At 36.3% G+C, this 16,421-nt stretch overlaps 2 protein-coding genes across 2 annotated transcripts; both read right to left on the bottom strand.

Moving 5' to 3' along the window:
* Nucleotides 1-11,346: 11,346 nt before the first annotated feature.
* Nucleotides 11,347-12,259, bottom strand: LOC138914131 (uncharacterized). Its single transcript, XM_070219371.1, has 2 exons — nt 11,543-12,259; nt 11,347-11,472 (listed from the first exon to the last, which is right to left on the bottom strand). Exons 1-2 carry the CDS (start codon nt 12,257-12,259, stop codon nt 11,347-11,349), a joined length of 843 nt encoding a protein of 280 aa, XP_070075472.1.
* Nucleotides 12,260-12,343: 84 nt separating this feature from the next.
* Nucleotides 12,344-13,204, bottom strand: LOC138914130 (immunoglobulin G-binding protein H-like). The gene has a single exon (XM_070219370.1). The coding sequence runs from the start codon at nt 13,202-13,204 to the stop codon at nt 12,344-12,346; it is 861 nt and encodes a 286-aa protein (XP_070075471.1).
* Nucleotides 13,205-16,421: the final 3,217 nt, after the last annotated feature.

The following is a 16,421-nucleotide window of genomic DNA, read 5'->3' as shown; positions in this document are numbered from 1 at the left end:
CATAATTTTAGTTGGTTTTAACTTAAACAGTCACTTGGATCAAACAAAAAAAGATTTGGGTTCGATGTGCAGGTTAATTAAAAATATTTCGTTTATCTCCCAAACGCACAGTTTGATTGTTAAATTAGTGGTGTAAATGCTCTATATTGTTACAAAAACAACGATTTTATTGTGTTTTAAGCCTAAAACTCTTTCCCATCAGAAAATAATCGTTCAATATGTAAAATTTACAAAACTTGTTTTATTTTGCTTATCTGAAGAGATATTGTAAATTCAGATGTCTTATTATGATAATCTAATTTAAACTACATAATTTTAGTTGGTTTTAACTTAAACAGTCACTTGGATCAAACAAAAAAAGATTTGGGTTGATGTGCAGGTTAATTAAAAATATTTAATTTTTCTCCCAAACACGTAGTTTGGTTGTTAAATTAGTGGTGTAAATGCTCTATATTGAAACAAAAACAACGGTTTTATTGTGTGTTGAGCCTAAAACTCTTTTCCATCAGAAAATAATCGTTCAATATGTAAAATTTACAAAACTTGTTTTATTTTGCTTATCTGAAGAGATATTGTAAATTCAGATGTCTTATTATGATAATCTAATTTAATCTAATTTTTACAAAACTTGTTTTATTTTGCTTATCTGAAGAGATATTGTAAATTCAGATGTCTTATTATGATAATCTAATTTAATCTAATTTTTACAAAACTTGTTTTATTTTGCTTATCTGAAGAGATATTGTAAATTCAGATGTCTTATTAGGATAATCTAATTTAAACTACATAATTTTAGTTGGTTTTAACTTAAACAGTCACTTGGATCAAACAAAAAAAGATTTGGGTTTGATGTGCAGGTTAATTAAAAATATTTCATTTTTCTCCCAAACACGTAGTTTGGTTGTTAAATTAGTAGTGTAAATGCTCTATATTGAAACAAAAACAACGATTTTATTGTGTTTTGAGCCTAAAACTCTTTTCCATCAGAAAATAATCGATCAATATGTAAAATTTACAAAACTTGTTTTATTTTGCTTATCTGAAGAGATATTGTAAATTCAGATGTCTTATTATGATAATCTAATTTAAAGTGCATAATTTTAGTTGGTTTTAACTTAAACAGTCACTTGGATCAAACAAAAAAAGATTTGGGTTCGATGTGCATTAAAAATATTTAATGTTAATTAAAAATATTTCATTTTTCTCCCAAACGCGTAGTTTGGTTGTTAAATTAGTGGTGTAAATGCTATATATTAAAACAAAAACGAGGACGGAAGCTAACTTCGGCAAGCCGAAGTTTTAATACCCTTGCAGATTTCACCCTCTGATCTTGTAGCGAGTGTGGGCGTTAAAATGGGCGTGGCACATAAGCATAATAAACTTGCGCTGAATGGAAAGCAAATAATCCTAAATTTAAAAGCCCAACCCGATCAGAAAGAAAGTTCAATTATGATGGTAAAAAATTTGACAATTCCTTCAGGTTTATGGTCAAAAATTAGACAATTCCTTCAGGTTTAAAATGCATGGCGCATACACAACGGTTTTATGACAATATACTGATTTTGGGTGTTGCAGACTTTGCCGAAATTGCTATAATTGCAAAAGTTGCGGAAAAAATAAGAAAACTGTAAAATAAATCCGAAGTCTTCTTAATACAAAGGCCAAAGAACAAATATGTTAAAAACTGTTTCGGGAGTCACCACACTCCCTCATCAGCGACCTTATTAATCCAATGATGGATAAATGGTAGGTCGGACAGTTTTATACCTGCCAAGAGTATTAATCCTCTTTATTTTATATACCACCATATGATCTTTGCGTGGATTTTTCGTTATATTGTACGCCAAGTTTTAAGACCTTGTATCAAATATAATCTTGTAATAATATTTACAGCTGTTTTAACAGATTACTTACATACTAAATATTTTAATGATTACTTTAATATTGTGTGCCAAGTTTCATGCCCTTGTTCTAAATTTATACGCCAATATTAAATATGTTCACGCCAAAATGGCGTTTAATTTCTGAAAGCAGCCCTTCCGCTATGTTGTACTCTGCAAATTTGCATTTCCTTTTTGATTAGTTCATCGATCAACGATGAACTGTGTAGGTATATTAAACTATTTTAAAGTTATATTTTATATAACTGCCCTTGCGCTAAATTTATACCCGAATATTAAATATATTATTTAAATATATACAGATGTAACGTTTCAAACTTTACATATAGTAATGGAATATATATACATATACACATCGATATTAAACTATTTTAAAGTTATATTTTATATAACTTGTATAATAATATTAATTTGATTAACAATTAACTTTAATATTGTGCGCCAAGTTTCATGTCCCTGCTCTTAATTTATACGCCAATATTAAATATTTTATTTAAATATATACATAGGTAAAGATTCAAACATTACTTAGAGTAATGGAGAGTAATATATATACATATACACATTCCACTCAAGGAACACCATCCTTTTTGACTAGTTCGTCGGTTAGAAATAATTCCATTGCCGTCCAAAAGTCCTTCTCCCAGATTTATACGCCATACGTTAAGTTATATTTTATATAACTTGTCAAATATTAATACTTGGTTTAATCATATAGTTTTACTATTACTTACTAATTATATGTTATACATTTATCACAGGGAGAGAAAAATTCCGTCGTGATGACTGTAAGGAGTCTCATGCCCAATCTATGCTCGTGTTTTGTTTCGTTGTTGAAACTCGTTCCAAAAGCGCCGAGAAGTCTAGTTCATTTAGCTTCCTTTCCATTACAGATTCACTGGTTGAGCGGCATATATTAAAGTCACCCAAAATGACTATTTGATTTCTTACGCCCAATTCCTGCTCTAAGCAGTCTACAACTGCATTCCTTAACCTTGACACTGGAAATGAAGGATTTCTGTATAATAATACATATATGATTTGGAGGTGCTTAAATGCAATAATTTGGCATACCTCATTAATGTTTCCCGTTTCAATAGTTCGGTGAAAAATAAGTTCAATGTTTTGGAAAATGTGTGGCTTTGCAAATACAATTACTCCATTGTGAGCCCTTCTGTTTCCTTGGTTTATACCATTGATTTGAGCGACTTTATTAAATCCATTAATTTCGCAATCCTCTTCGTTAAGAGTCCAACTTTCGACAAAGCACAAGATGTCTGCTGATTTTATAAAAATGTCCGTTTGTATATCAGCCATTCGCAAATGTAATCCCTGAATGTTTTGATAGTAAATTATAATTTTCTCTTCGGGATTGTCAAAAATTTGCTTATGAAATGGTATAAGATTCTTCTCAGTTCTGAGGCTTTTTAGCTCAATATAAACTGAATCTGTTTCTTCCATTTTCCTGGGGGCAGAAAATTGTCCAATAATATATAAGCCAGAAGCTTTAGTTGCTCGGCTGCAGGCAACGTAAAGGGCAGCTCGGCTTATTCGACTTTCCACATTCACAACCACTTCGCTATATGTCGCTCCTTGACTCTTGTGTATCGTTATGGCTTCAGCAGGTACTACTGGAAACTGGAAGCGCTCTATCATAATTCGGTTACTATTACCGTATTGAAATGTTCTCAGAATTCGCTCTATTGGAGTCCAATCCGGGTGTGATCTGTTTGCTTTTTTTGTTCGAGCTTCGGATCCAATTGATGACTCTGTAAATTGCATCCAAAGAGTCGATATCGATCCGCTTGGTGTTTGGTCAATCTGCATAAGTTCACCACTTGCTCCATTTACTAATCCATCACTGGTGTCAATATTCACTGTTATCATATATTTAGCAGAAGTTTTTAATGTTAATGAATATGGGAGTCCTTGAGTATCCGACGTTTTATATGCCTTAACTTTTTCCAAAATCCTAAATTTATTTTCTGTTGAATCCGAAGCGGATTTTACCGTATCCTTTGCTGTTGATATAAACTCTTGTGTATCAATTTGCTCCAGTCTTAAGTAATTATATGCGTTTACTTTTGCGTTTGAATAGAATAGTCGAATCGCCTCTCTTGGAATTGATTCCAAATCTCTTGAATGAATCTCTCTCTCCTTTATTAAAGCAATGTCGGCATCTGTCATATTTCCCTCCGACATATTATTTAAGGCTACAGCAAAATCACAGTCTTCACGTTGTCTCATTATCTCCGTCAATTCAAAAAATTTAAACAAATCCCATAGTGGTGTTCCTATAATCGCGCTATATGCGTCTCTTGTGTTGGGTTTAAATATCCATTTGTCACCAACAGGCTGAAGCTGTTTAAGGTCTCCAAAAACTATTATGGAAATTCCTCCAAAATATTGGTTTGTTCTGAAAATTTGTTTTAACCGACAATCCAAATATGATAGCACTCTAGCTCCCACCATTGATATTTCATCAATTATAATTAATTTTATATCCATAAGTTTGGAATGTGTAGTATTCAACGTATCGGCGCTTAATGGCTTTAATCCAGCAGAAGACTGGTTTACGGGTAACGAAAACAATGAATGCAATGTATGTCCTTTTATTCCAAAGGCCGCTTTACCTGTTGGAGCGCAAAGTAAAACTTTAGCCGAATCTGGATTACTTCCAGCCAAAGTGTTAAATCTTAACATAAGTGACTGATAAATGGTCGAAATTAATCGACTCTTTCCTACTCCTGCGCCGCCTCCAATATACTCATAAACGAGGACGGAAGCTAACTTCGGCAAGCCGAAGTTTTAATACCCTTGCAGATTTCACCCTCTGATCTTGTAGCGAGTGTGGGCGTTAAAATGGGCGTGGCACATAAGCATAATAAACTTGCGCTGAATGGAAAGCAAATAATCCTAAATTTAAAAGCCCAACCCGATCAGAAAGAAAGTTCAATTATGATGGTAAAAAATTTGACAATTCCTTCAGGTTTATGGTCAAAAATTAGACAATTCCTTCAGGTTTAAAATGCATGGCGCATACACAACGGTTTTATGACAATATACTGATTTTGGGTGTTGCAGACTTTGCCGAAATTGCTATAATTGCAAAAGTTGCGGAAAAAATAAGAAAACTGTAAAATAAATCCGAAGTCTTCTTAATACAAAGGCCAAAGAACAAATATGTTAAAAACTGTTTCGGGAGTCACCACACTCCCTCATCAGCGACCTTATTAATCCAATGATGGATAAATGGTAGGTCGGACAGTTTTATACCTGCCAAGAGTATTAATCCTCTTTATTTTATATACCACCATATGATCTTTGCGTGGATTTTTCGTTATATTGTACGCCAAGTTTTAAGACCTTGTATCAAATATAATCTTGTAATAATATTTACAGCTGTTTTAACAGATTACTTACATACTAAATATTTTAATGATTACTTTAATATTGTGTGCCAAGTTTCATGCCCTTGTTCTAAATTTATACGCCAATATTAAATATGTTCACGCCAAAATGGCGTTTAATTTCTGAAAGCAGCCCTTCCGCTATGTTGTACTCTGCAAATTTGCATTTCCTTTTTGATTAGTTCATCGATCAACGATGAACTGTGTAGGTATATTACACTATTTTAAAGTTATATTTTATATAACTTATAGAATAATATTAATTTAATATTGTGCGCCAAGTTCCATGCCCTTGCGCTAAATTTATACCCGAATATTAAATATATTATTTAAATATATACAGATGTAAAGTTTCAAACTTTACATATAGTAATGGAATATATATACATATACACATCGATATTAAACTATTTTAAAGTTATATTTTATATAACTTGTATAATAATATTAATTTGATTAACAATTAACTTTAATATTGTGCGCCAAGTTTCATGTCCCTGCTCTTAATTTATACGCCAATATTAAATATTTTATTTAAATATATACATAGGTAAAGATTCAAACATTACTTAGAGTAATGGAGAGTAATATATATACATATACACATTCCACTCAAGGAACACCATCCTTTTTGACTAGTTCGTCGGTTAGAAATAATTCCATTGCCGTCCAAAAGTCCTTCTCCCAGATTTATACGCCATACGTTAAGTTATATTTTATATAACTTGTCAAATATTAATACTTGGTTTAATCATATAGTTTTACTATTACTTACTAATTATATGTTATACATTTATCACAGAGAGAGAAAAATTCCGTCGTGATGACTGTAAGGAGTCTCATACACGAAAGCTCTTGGTAAAGAAAAATTTGAAAATGCCCAATCTATGCTCGTGTTTTGTTTCGTTGTTGAAACTCGTTCCAAAAGCGCCGAGAAGTCTAGTTCATTTAGCTTCCTTTCCATTACAGATTCACTGGTTGAGCGGCATATATTAAAGTCACCCAAAATGACTATTTGATTTCTTACGCCCAATTCCTGCTCTAAGCAGTCTACAACTGCATTCCTTAACCTTGACACTGGAAATGAAGGATTTCTGTATAATAATACATATATGATTTGGAGGTGCTTAAATGCAATAATTTGGCATACCTCATTAATGTTTCCCGTTTCAATAGTTCGGTGAAAAATAAGTTCAATGTTTTGGAAAATGTGTGGCTTTGCAAATACAATTACTCCATTGTGAGCCCTTCTGTTTCCTTGGTTTATACCATTGATTTGAGCGACTTTATTAAATCCATTAATTTCGCAATCCTCTTCGTTAAGAGTCCAACTTTCGACAAAGCACAAGATGTCTGCTGATTTTATAAAAATGTCCGTTTGTATATCAGCCATTCGCAAATGTAATCCCTGAATGTTTTGATAGTAAATTATAATTTTCTCTTCGGGATTGTCAAAAATTTGCTTATGAAATGGTATAAGATTCTTCTCAGTTCTGAGGCTTTTTAGCTCAATATAAACTGAATCTGTTTCTTCCATTTTCCTGGGGGCAGAAAATTGTCCAATAATATATAAGCCAGAAGCTTTAGTTGCTCGGCTGCAGGCAACGTAAAGGGCAGCTCGGCTTATTCGATTTTCCACATTCACAACCACTTCGCTATATGTCGCTCCTTGACTCTTGTGTATCGTTATGGCTTCAGCAGGTACTACTGGAAACTGTAAGCGCTCTATCATAATTCGGTTACTATTACCGTATTGAAATGTTCTCAGAATTCGCTCTATTGGAGTCCAATCCGGGTGTGATCTGTTTGCTTTTTTTGTTCGAGCTTCGGATCCAATTGATGACTCTGTAAATTGCATCCAAAGAGTCGATATCGATCCGCTTGGTGTTTGGTCAATCTGCATAAGTTCACCACTTGCTCCATTTACTAATCCATCACTGGTGTCAATATTCACTGTTATCATATATTTAGCAGAAGTTTTTAATGTTAATGAATATGGGAGTCCTTGAGTATCCGACGTTTTATATGCCTTAACTTTTTCCAAAATCCTAAATTTATTTTCTGTTGAATCCGAAGCGGATTTTACCGTATCCTTTGCTGTTGATATAAACTCTTGTGTATCAATTTGCTCCAGTCTTAAGTAATTATATGCGTTTACTTTTGCGTTTGAATAGAATAGTCGAATCGCCTCTCTTGGAATTGATTCCAAATCTCTTGAATGAATCTCTCTCTCCTTTATTAAAGCAATGTCGGCATCTGTCATATTTCCCTCCGACATATTATTTAAGGCTACAGCAAAATCACAGTCTTCACGTTGTCTCATTATCTCCGTCAATTCAAAAAATTTAAACAAATCCCATAGTGGTGTTCCTATAATCGCGCTATATGCGTCTCTTGTGTTGGGTTTAAATCAGTGGTGGCCAGCAGAGGCAGCGCGCAGGGCCCACGGGATAGGCAATTTCTCTGCCGCTGCTCTGCCAGCGCGCTGCAGCCTTTCGACGCACATGTACACTGTCAAGCTGAAAAACGTCACGCACACAGGCAAATTCGTGCATGCTCGCACTCACACAAAAGCAATGCATTCTTTTATTGTATGTGTGCTGCTTCTGCTGGCCACCACTGGTTTAAATATCCATTTGTCACCAACAGGCTGAAGCTGTTTAAGGTCTCCAAAAACTATTATGGAAATTCCTCCAAAATATTGGTTTGTTCTGAAAATTTGTTTTAACCGACAATCCAAATATGATAGCACTCTAGCTCCCACCATTGATATTTCATCAATTATAATTAATTTTATATCCATAAGTTTGGAATGTGTAGTATTCAACGTATCGGCGCTTAATGGCTTTAATCCAGCAGAAGACTGGTTTACGGGTAACGAAAACAATGAATGCAATGTATGTCCTTTTATTCCAAAGGCCGCTTTACCTGTTGGAGCGCAAAGTAAAACTTTAGCCGAATCTGGATTACTTCCAGCCAAAGTGTTAAATCTTAACATAAGTGACTGATAAATGGTCGAAATTAATCGACTCTTTCCTACTCCTGCGCCGCCTCCAATATACTCATAAAAAATATTCTTTTGATTCATATTATGCATTAAATGGGCATAATATTGACGTTGTTTACTATTAAGAGATCGCACTAAACTAAAAACGTCATCAACTGGAATCAATGGAGGCAATTTTAAGACTCTTGGACCGTCTTCATCAGAACTGGGATCAGTAGGGTTTTCTTGAAACACATTCGGATTCCGTTCCACTTCGGGAATGGCAAATCCCCGAAATTCATCATCCAAAAGTTGTGTTGCGAGAATGTCATTTTCTTCGGGATCATCATTGTTGTTTTGTTGTATTTCTCTTATTATGTCCTCAAAGTCTTCTTCATTTATTTTGTCGTAGTTCTTTCTATTAGTTTCAATTAAGATTTTGTTAAGATTATACGTGTCTTCATTATTATTTTCCAGGATATCCAATTGCTCATTTCGCCAAGGATAAAAAAGCATTACCAGTTCTCGATAATAATCCGATCTTGAGGAATTTTTACTAAACCGTCATCTTCTTCATTTCTAGTTTTGCGGACTTTTCGATCGTAGAGTGCGACAAAATCCGCGAGACATACTTGCTCCATACTTTCCGGCCTAAGAGTATAATAGTCATTTATTCCTGCGACGTATATATCTGTAGAGTCTGAGGGCAGTCGCTCCAACTCCTTTTTTGACTTGACCATTCGGACTCTTTGCTCAGGAAGTGATGTATTTATGAACTTGCTTCCGTTACTGGTTTCTGACAAATGCAGCCCCAAAATATTGTAAACAGCTTCCTGAGCTGATATTTCGGTTCCATTTATGAACTTATTTCCAAGATGCTGCAGTTTCTCCTTTACAGATCTATCGCGATGTCCTCCTTCTGTTATTTCTTCCATGGCTTCTCTAAGCAATCTTGAAACTCCTCTATTTGATTTGTTGATGTAGTTTATGATATAGCTACAACAACCGTACGCGTCTAAAATGTATTGAATGTCCATGTTGGCTCGGTGAAGTTTTAATATGTCCTCATTGTAAGCATTTAGCATTCTATCCGAGAATTTTCTTCGTAGAAATATTTGCGGCTTCTTTAAAGTTGATCGAATAGCTAAAATATAGTCTTGGTAGTCGACCTCTAGTTTGTTGAGGATATTTTCAAATTGGTTTAAATGTTGAACTTCAACTTCGGTAATGATTCGTTTATCGTCCAATAGCTCTTGAATTTTCCTCCATGTGTTTTTTAGCCTTTCCGTAATTCTTTCTTCATCGGAAAATGGATATAGAATTTTTGTTTCGGGCATCGGCGGAAACGGCATATTAAAACGGCATTTTCCTTCTCGGTTGAATTCCCTTTTGCAAGTAGCTGTGTGCCTATGCAACTGATATTTAATGATGTCCTGCAGGTCAATATTATCTCCATTAGTTGAAATAAATCGGTCAATAAAAGCTATTACCTCCTCTAAATTACCGGGAACAATGTCACTCTGGATTTTTGGCGCATTTTGAAGCCAATACATTCCATGTGAGTGTGGGGACCCCCTATGTTGAAATTCAATTCTCCAATAAAAATGAGTTAAATTAAATTCCTCGAAAATATTTGATTTAAATAATTTCATCAATTGACGTAGTCGGTAATCAAAGTATCTTGCGCAAGTAACCGGGTCCGATCTAATCAATCTAGCTTTATCCGTACTAGAAAGATTGCCTGCTTCTTCTTCGGTGATGGTTCTGTTATCCAAAATTAGACTTAAATTCACAAGAAGCTCATTCCACTTGGTCTCAGCGGCCGAGAGCGTTATAAAAAAAGTGGGTAATCCAAATTGCCGAATCATAGCCAATACCTTTTTTTTCTCAGCTTCCCAATGAGCTGGAGAGGATCTTAAGCCTTTTAAAAGATGGTATCCATCATTATGCTGTATTAAGCCGATCACAAAGGTTTCATCCATCATATTTGAAGCGGTAACATGTGAGTTTCCAGACTTTTTCCTTAAGCAAATTGAGATTGCGTCTTTGATACGTGTAAGTTCATAGCATTTATACATATATAAAATTTTTGGAACTTTTGCACACCGTCGATCGTAAAACCGAATTTGAGACTTTACTTTGCGGCCATACGTTGTTTTGCATTTAAAGATTTCTCCACACGAAATGGTGGGAAAAGATAATTCCTCAGCATCTTCATCAGTTGTCATGTCCACCGGTCGACGACCTTCGCCGGGAGCCATTGCTATTATTTGATGGTTTTCTACTGGATCGTTTTCTAATAAAGTTTCCTGTCCTCCAGGATTTAAATTGTCTTCATCAGTGCTGATCTGTGGAGCAGGGTTGACTTCCATTTGCTCATTTAAAAGTTCCTCCACAATTGGGAGATCCCTATTGTCAGCAATAAACGCAACTTCATTATTACCTCGAAATTCATCGAGCCAGTTTTGAGAAACAAAGACATTATGCTTCTGGTATAATTCCGTATTGACCAAGTAACGCATCGCTTCCATAACTTTGCCTGGTCTAATAGTTTCAGTCATAAAACTATGCCGATACTCCAATTTTCGTTTTAGATGCACTTGAACTACATGTGTATTCTCAAAAGTGCGCGGCAGGGCAGTGACAGTCTCCGACACCGAAATGGGAATATTAATAACGGCTCCTCTTACTGCGCATTGCCTCTCATATCCCAATGAAACAATTCGCATAAATGGTATTCTCGGTGAAATCAATCTTTCTTCCAGACATGTTAGATCCTTTAAGCAAGGAGGGACTTCAGGTAGGTCGAAGCCCTGTGATAAGCATAAGTTTGGTATTTTCCCTTTGGAAATCCTTGCGTGACATGTATTACAGAAGAAATAACGGTCAGATGAATTGGGAAACTTTTCAGATAAGTAAAAGGCTTTTGAAACATCAAGTTGAGGATATTTAGATATTATAATCCTTTTGTTTAGCGCTTTAACCTGAAAGGGAAACCATAGTCCTCCACAACTTGTACATATTTTACTAGGACCCATCTTTATATTATTTAAATAGGTATTACGTGCTCCAGATCGTCTAATTTGCCCTTGTAGCTCTCTTTGTTCAATCTGCTCTTCAGGAGACAATCTAGCTCTCGCATCAATATTTCGCTGGGATTGTCTTTGAGACTCTGCTGCGCGATTTTGTGAATTATTTCGATAGTTTATAACTCGAGCCTCATTCATTTCCCGGACTTGCTCTACCATTATGCGGGTTTGCTGACGGGTCATTCTTCTTTGCGAAGAATTTATCCTTTGCTGCTGGCTTCTCCTTGCAAGATCACTCCTTGCCGTCCGATGGTATTCTGCATCTCGCTGACGGTAGTCATTTCTATAAGCAGTACTTTGCCTTCTTATAGCTTGCTCCCTGGTATTTCTTCCCTGTTCAATTATTCTGTAGTCCTCCAAAGAGCGCATCAGAGCGTGGCGCGCAGTATCAATTTCGCGCTCAGACTCTCTATAGGTCGTATTTTCCCTTCTTATGGCGTGCTCTACAGTATTTCTTTCCTGATCAATTAGTCTATAGTCCTCATAGGAGCGCATCAGGGCGTGGCGCGCAGCATCCACTTGGCGCTCAGACTCTCTATAAGTCGTATTTTCCCTTCTTATGGCGTGCTCTATAGTATTTCGTTCCTGTTCAATTGTTCTGTAGTCCTCCAAAGAGCGCATTAGAACGTGGCGCGGAGCATCATTATCGCGCTCAGACTCTCTATAGGTCGTATTTTCCCTTCTTATGGCGTGCTCTATAGTATTTCTTTCCTGTTCAATTAGTCTATAGTCCTCGAAGGAGCGCATCAGGGCGTGGCGCGCAGCATCCACTTGGCGCTCAGACTCTCTATAGGTCGTATTTTCCCTTCTTATGGCGTGCTCTATAGTATTTCGTTCCTGTTCAATTGTTCTGTAGTCCTCCAAAGAGCGCATCAGAGCGTGGCGCGCAGAATCAATTTCCCGCTCAGCCTCTCTATAGGTCGTATTTTCCCTTCTTATGGCGTGCTCTACAGTATTTCATTCCTGATCAATTAGTCTATAGTCCTCATAGGAGCGCATCAGGGCGTGGCGCGCAGCATCCACTTGGCGCTCAGACTCTCTATAAGTCGTATTTTCCCTTCTTATGGCGTGCTCTATAGTATTTCGTTCCTGTTCAATTGTTCTGTAGTCCTCCAAAGAGCGCATTAGAACGTGGCGCGCAGCATCATTATCGCGCTCAGACTCTCTATAGGTCGTATTTTCCCTTCTTATGGCGTGCTCTATAGTATTTCTTTCCTGTTCAATTAGTCTATAGTCCTCGAAGGAGCGCATCAGGGCGTGGCGCGCAGCATCCACTTGGCGCTCAGACTCTCTATAGGTCGTATTTTCCCTTCTTATGGCGTGCTCTATAGTATTTCGTTCCTGTTCAATTGTTCTGTAGTCCTCCAAAGAGCGCATCAGAGCGTGGCGCGCAGTATCAATTTCGCGCTCAGCCTCTCTATAGGTCGTATTTTCCCTTCTTATGGCGTGCTCTATAGTATTTCTTTGCTGTTCAATTATTCTGTAGTCCTCCAAAGAGCGCATTAGAACGTGGCGCGCAGCATCATTATCGCGCTCAGCCTCTCTATAGGTGGGGCTTTCTCTTTGAATGGCACGATCCGCGGTATTCCGATTCCGCTCTCGATCTGCGAACCTACGATTTCGTCTGCGTGCGGCATGAGCCTGTGCATCTTGCGAGCGTTCTTCTTCTCTGCCTTGCGTATCCGCTTCCCGAGCTTCTGCCAATCGTTGCGAATTTCGGGAACGTACTTCATTTAAATTATCCCTATAAAAAGCCTGACTACGAGTATTTATAGCCCGACGTCTTTGATCCGCAGAAGTTTTCTTTAAGCGCGGCATTTTGATAAAAATTCGTCAGAAATGTTTGTCAAATTGAAGATTAAGATAAAGATTTTAAATAAGAAATGTATGTAATAGATGAGATATAGATGCTTATAAAATAAACCTGAAACCCCTGAAAAAGATATATATGCATATAATATGAACCTGAAAAAGAAATATGTAATACTAATCTACAAATACAAATATTAAGTTAGAAACAAGAGAGAACGCTATAGTCGGGTTCGTGTCCCGACTATCTAATACCCGTCACTCAGCTAAAGGGAGTGCGAACGCTGTGTCGGGTTGGTGTCCCGACTAATAATCGTAACTCAGCTAAAGGGATTGCGAGGGAGATAGATATATGTTGACAATTTATAAAGCGTATAACTTTTTAATGAATGGTCCGATTTGAAAAATGTCTTCTACATTTTGATAGGTATAAATATACACAACAAAATTGCATTTCTACTTCTCGGAAATCTTTAAAGATGTGGGCGCAGGACCAATTTTAAAATCGTTAGTGGGCGATTGTGGGCGTTAGAGGGGGCGTGGCGCTCGGCTAAAATAAACTTGCGCTGCGTAGGAAGCCAAAGAATATGTGTGGGAAATCTCAACCTTCTAGCTTTTGTAGTTTCTGAGATCTCAGCGTTCATACAGACAGACAGACGGACAGACGGACAGACGGACAGACGGACAGACGGACATGGCTAGATCGACTCGGCTAGTGACCCTGATCAAGAATATATATACTTTATGGGGTCGGAAACGCTTCCTTCTAGCTGTTACATACTTTTGCACGAATCTAGTATACCCTTTTACTCTACGAGTAACGGGTATAAAAAATACAAATACTAAGTTAGAAAAATGCAAATATTTAAAAAGAAAACGTATCTTTTGATGGTGAAGTAGTCCAAGTGCCAATCCAAATCAAAGTACAAATCGTAAACCAAATCCAAATCCAAATCCAATCAAAGGGTGATGAAGTCCAAGTCCAAGTCCAAATCGAAATCCAAGTCCAAATCCAAGTTCAAATCCAATCCAATCCAATTTAATCCAGTTTACGATTTAGTCTTTAAAAAGACTGAAAATCACCAAAACCACTTCACCACAAAAGTATACGCACAGAAAAAGCTGAAAAGCGAGTGACGCAGCACTTAAATAAACAATTTTATTGCTCAACCCTCTACGTTTCTTTGAGAATCGAGGAGGAGAGCACATGTACCATCAAAAAGTTCATGGTCAAAAATTATGAGAATCGAGGAGGACAGCGCTGTAGAGTTGGCGTGGCACACACGCATAATAAACTTGCGCTGTATGGAAAGCAAAGGAAACTGAATCTAAAACGCCAACCCTCTAGCACTTATAGCAAATGTGGGCGTTAGAGTGGGCGTGGCACATAAGCATAACAAACTTGCGCTGAATAGAAAGCAAAGAAATCTAAATCTACAATCCCAAACATCTAGATCTTATAGCGAGTGTGGGCGTTGGATTGGGCGTGGCACATACGCATAACAAACTTGCGCTGAATAGAAAACAATGGAATCTAAATCTAAAAGTACAAGGCTCTAGCTCTTATAGCTTCCGAGATCATAAAAAAAAAGTTCAAATATGATCGTAAAAAATGAGACAATTCCTTCAGGTTTTAAATGCATGGCCCATACACAACGCTTTTATGAGAATCGAGGAGGAGAGCACCAATACCTTCAAAAAAGTTCATGGTCAAAAATTATGAGAATCGAGGAGGACAGCGCTGTACTATCGAAAAAAAGGAACTTTGTGTAATAATATATAAAAACGAGGACGGAAGCTAACTTCGGCAAGCCGAAGTTTTAATACCCTTGCAGATTTCACCCTCTGATCTTGTAGCGAGTGTGGGCGTTAAAATGGGCGTGGCACATAAGCATAATAAACTTGCGCTGAATGGAAAGCAAATAATCCTAAATTTAAAAGCCCAACCCGATCAGAAAGAAAGTTCAATTATGATGGTAAAAAATTTGACAATTCCTTCAGGTTTATGGTCAAAAATTAGACAATTCCTTCAGGTTTAAAATGCATGGCGCATACACAACGGTTTTATGACAATATACTGATTTTGGGTGTTGCAGACTTTGCCGAAATTGCTATAATTGCAAAAGTTGCGGAAAAAATAAGAAAACTGTAAAATAAATCCGAAGTCTTCTTAATACAAAGGCCAAAGAACAAATATGTTAAAAACTGTTTCGGGAGTCACCACACTCCCTCATCAGCGACCTTATTAATCCAATGATGGATAAATGGTAGGTCGGACAGTTTTATACCTGCCAAGAGTATTAATCCTCTTTATTTTATATACCACCATATGATCTTTGCGTGGATTTTTCGTTATATTGTACGCCAAGTTTTAAGACCTTGTATCAAATATAATCTTGTAATAATATTTACAGCTGTTTTAACAGATTACTTACATACTAAATATTTTAATGATTACTTTAATATTGTGTGCCAAGTTTCATGCCCTTGTTCTAAATTTATACGCCAATATTAAATATGTTCACGCCAAAATGGCGTTTAATTTCTGAAAGCAGCCCTTCCGCTATGTTGTACTCTGCAAATTTGCATTTCCTTTTTGATTAGTTCATCGATCAACGATGAACTGTGTAGGTATATTAAACTATTTTAAAGTTATATTTTATATAACTTATAGAATAATATTAATTTAATATTGTGCGCCAAGTTCCATGCCCTTGCGCTAAATTTATACCCGAATATTAAATATATTATTTAAATATATACAGATGTAAAGTTTCAAACTTTACATATAGTAATGGAATATATATACATATACACATCGATATTAAACTATTTTAAAGTTATATTTTATATAACTTGTATAATAATATTAATTTGATTAACAATTAACTTTAATATTGTGCGCCAAGTTTCATGTCCCTGCTCTTAATTTATACGCCAATATTAAATATTTTATTTAAATCACTATGGACGGCAGTCCATGTAGTGACGAAGCGCACCAGGAGAGTGTGCGAAGGCGACTACTATATATACACGAAGAAATGAAAATCTGCTGTGATAGTCAGATCGTAATGAGTAATACACCAATCGAAAGGTATTGCAAAAACTTAAAGGATTGCATACCAAGACTTTAAGAAAATCAATTGGATTGGGAGAGAGAGCGGTGAAAGTGAAAAAGTAAAAATTTAGAAATTTGGAGCTGTTGGGGCCGGTGGGGATAAATGCC

This window comes from Drosophila takahashii, unplaced genomic scaffold (genome assembly GCF_030179915.1).
Source record: "Drosophila takahashii strain IR98-3 E-12201 unplaced genomic scaffold, DtakHiC1v2 scaffold_126, whole genome shotgun sequence".
In the NCBI taxonomy this organism is placed as follows: Eukaryota; Metazoa; Arthropoda; class Insecta; order Diptera; family Drosophilidae; genus Drosophila; species Drosophila takahashii.
This window is presented reverse-complemented; position numbering and strand designations above follow the sequence as displayed.

Excerpts from the sequence above, each read along its gene's own strand:
- LOC138914131 (XM_070219371.1), bottom strand. The coding sequence starts at position 12,259 with ATGCGCTCTTTGGAGGACTACAGAACAATTGAACAGGAACGAAATACT. Across the intron at positions 11,473-11,542 it reads GTCAGCAAACCCGCATAATG|CAGAGTCTCAAAGACAATCC; the intron begins GTAGAGCAAGTC and ends AAAATCGCGCAG.
- LOC138914130 (XM_070219370.1), bottom strand. The coding sequence starts at position 13,204 with ATGCCGCGCTTAAAGAAAACTTCTGCGGATCAAAGACGTCGGGCTATA.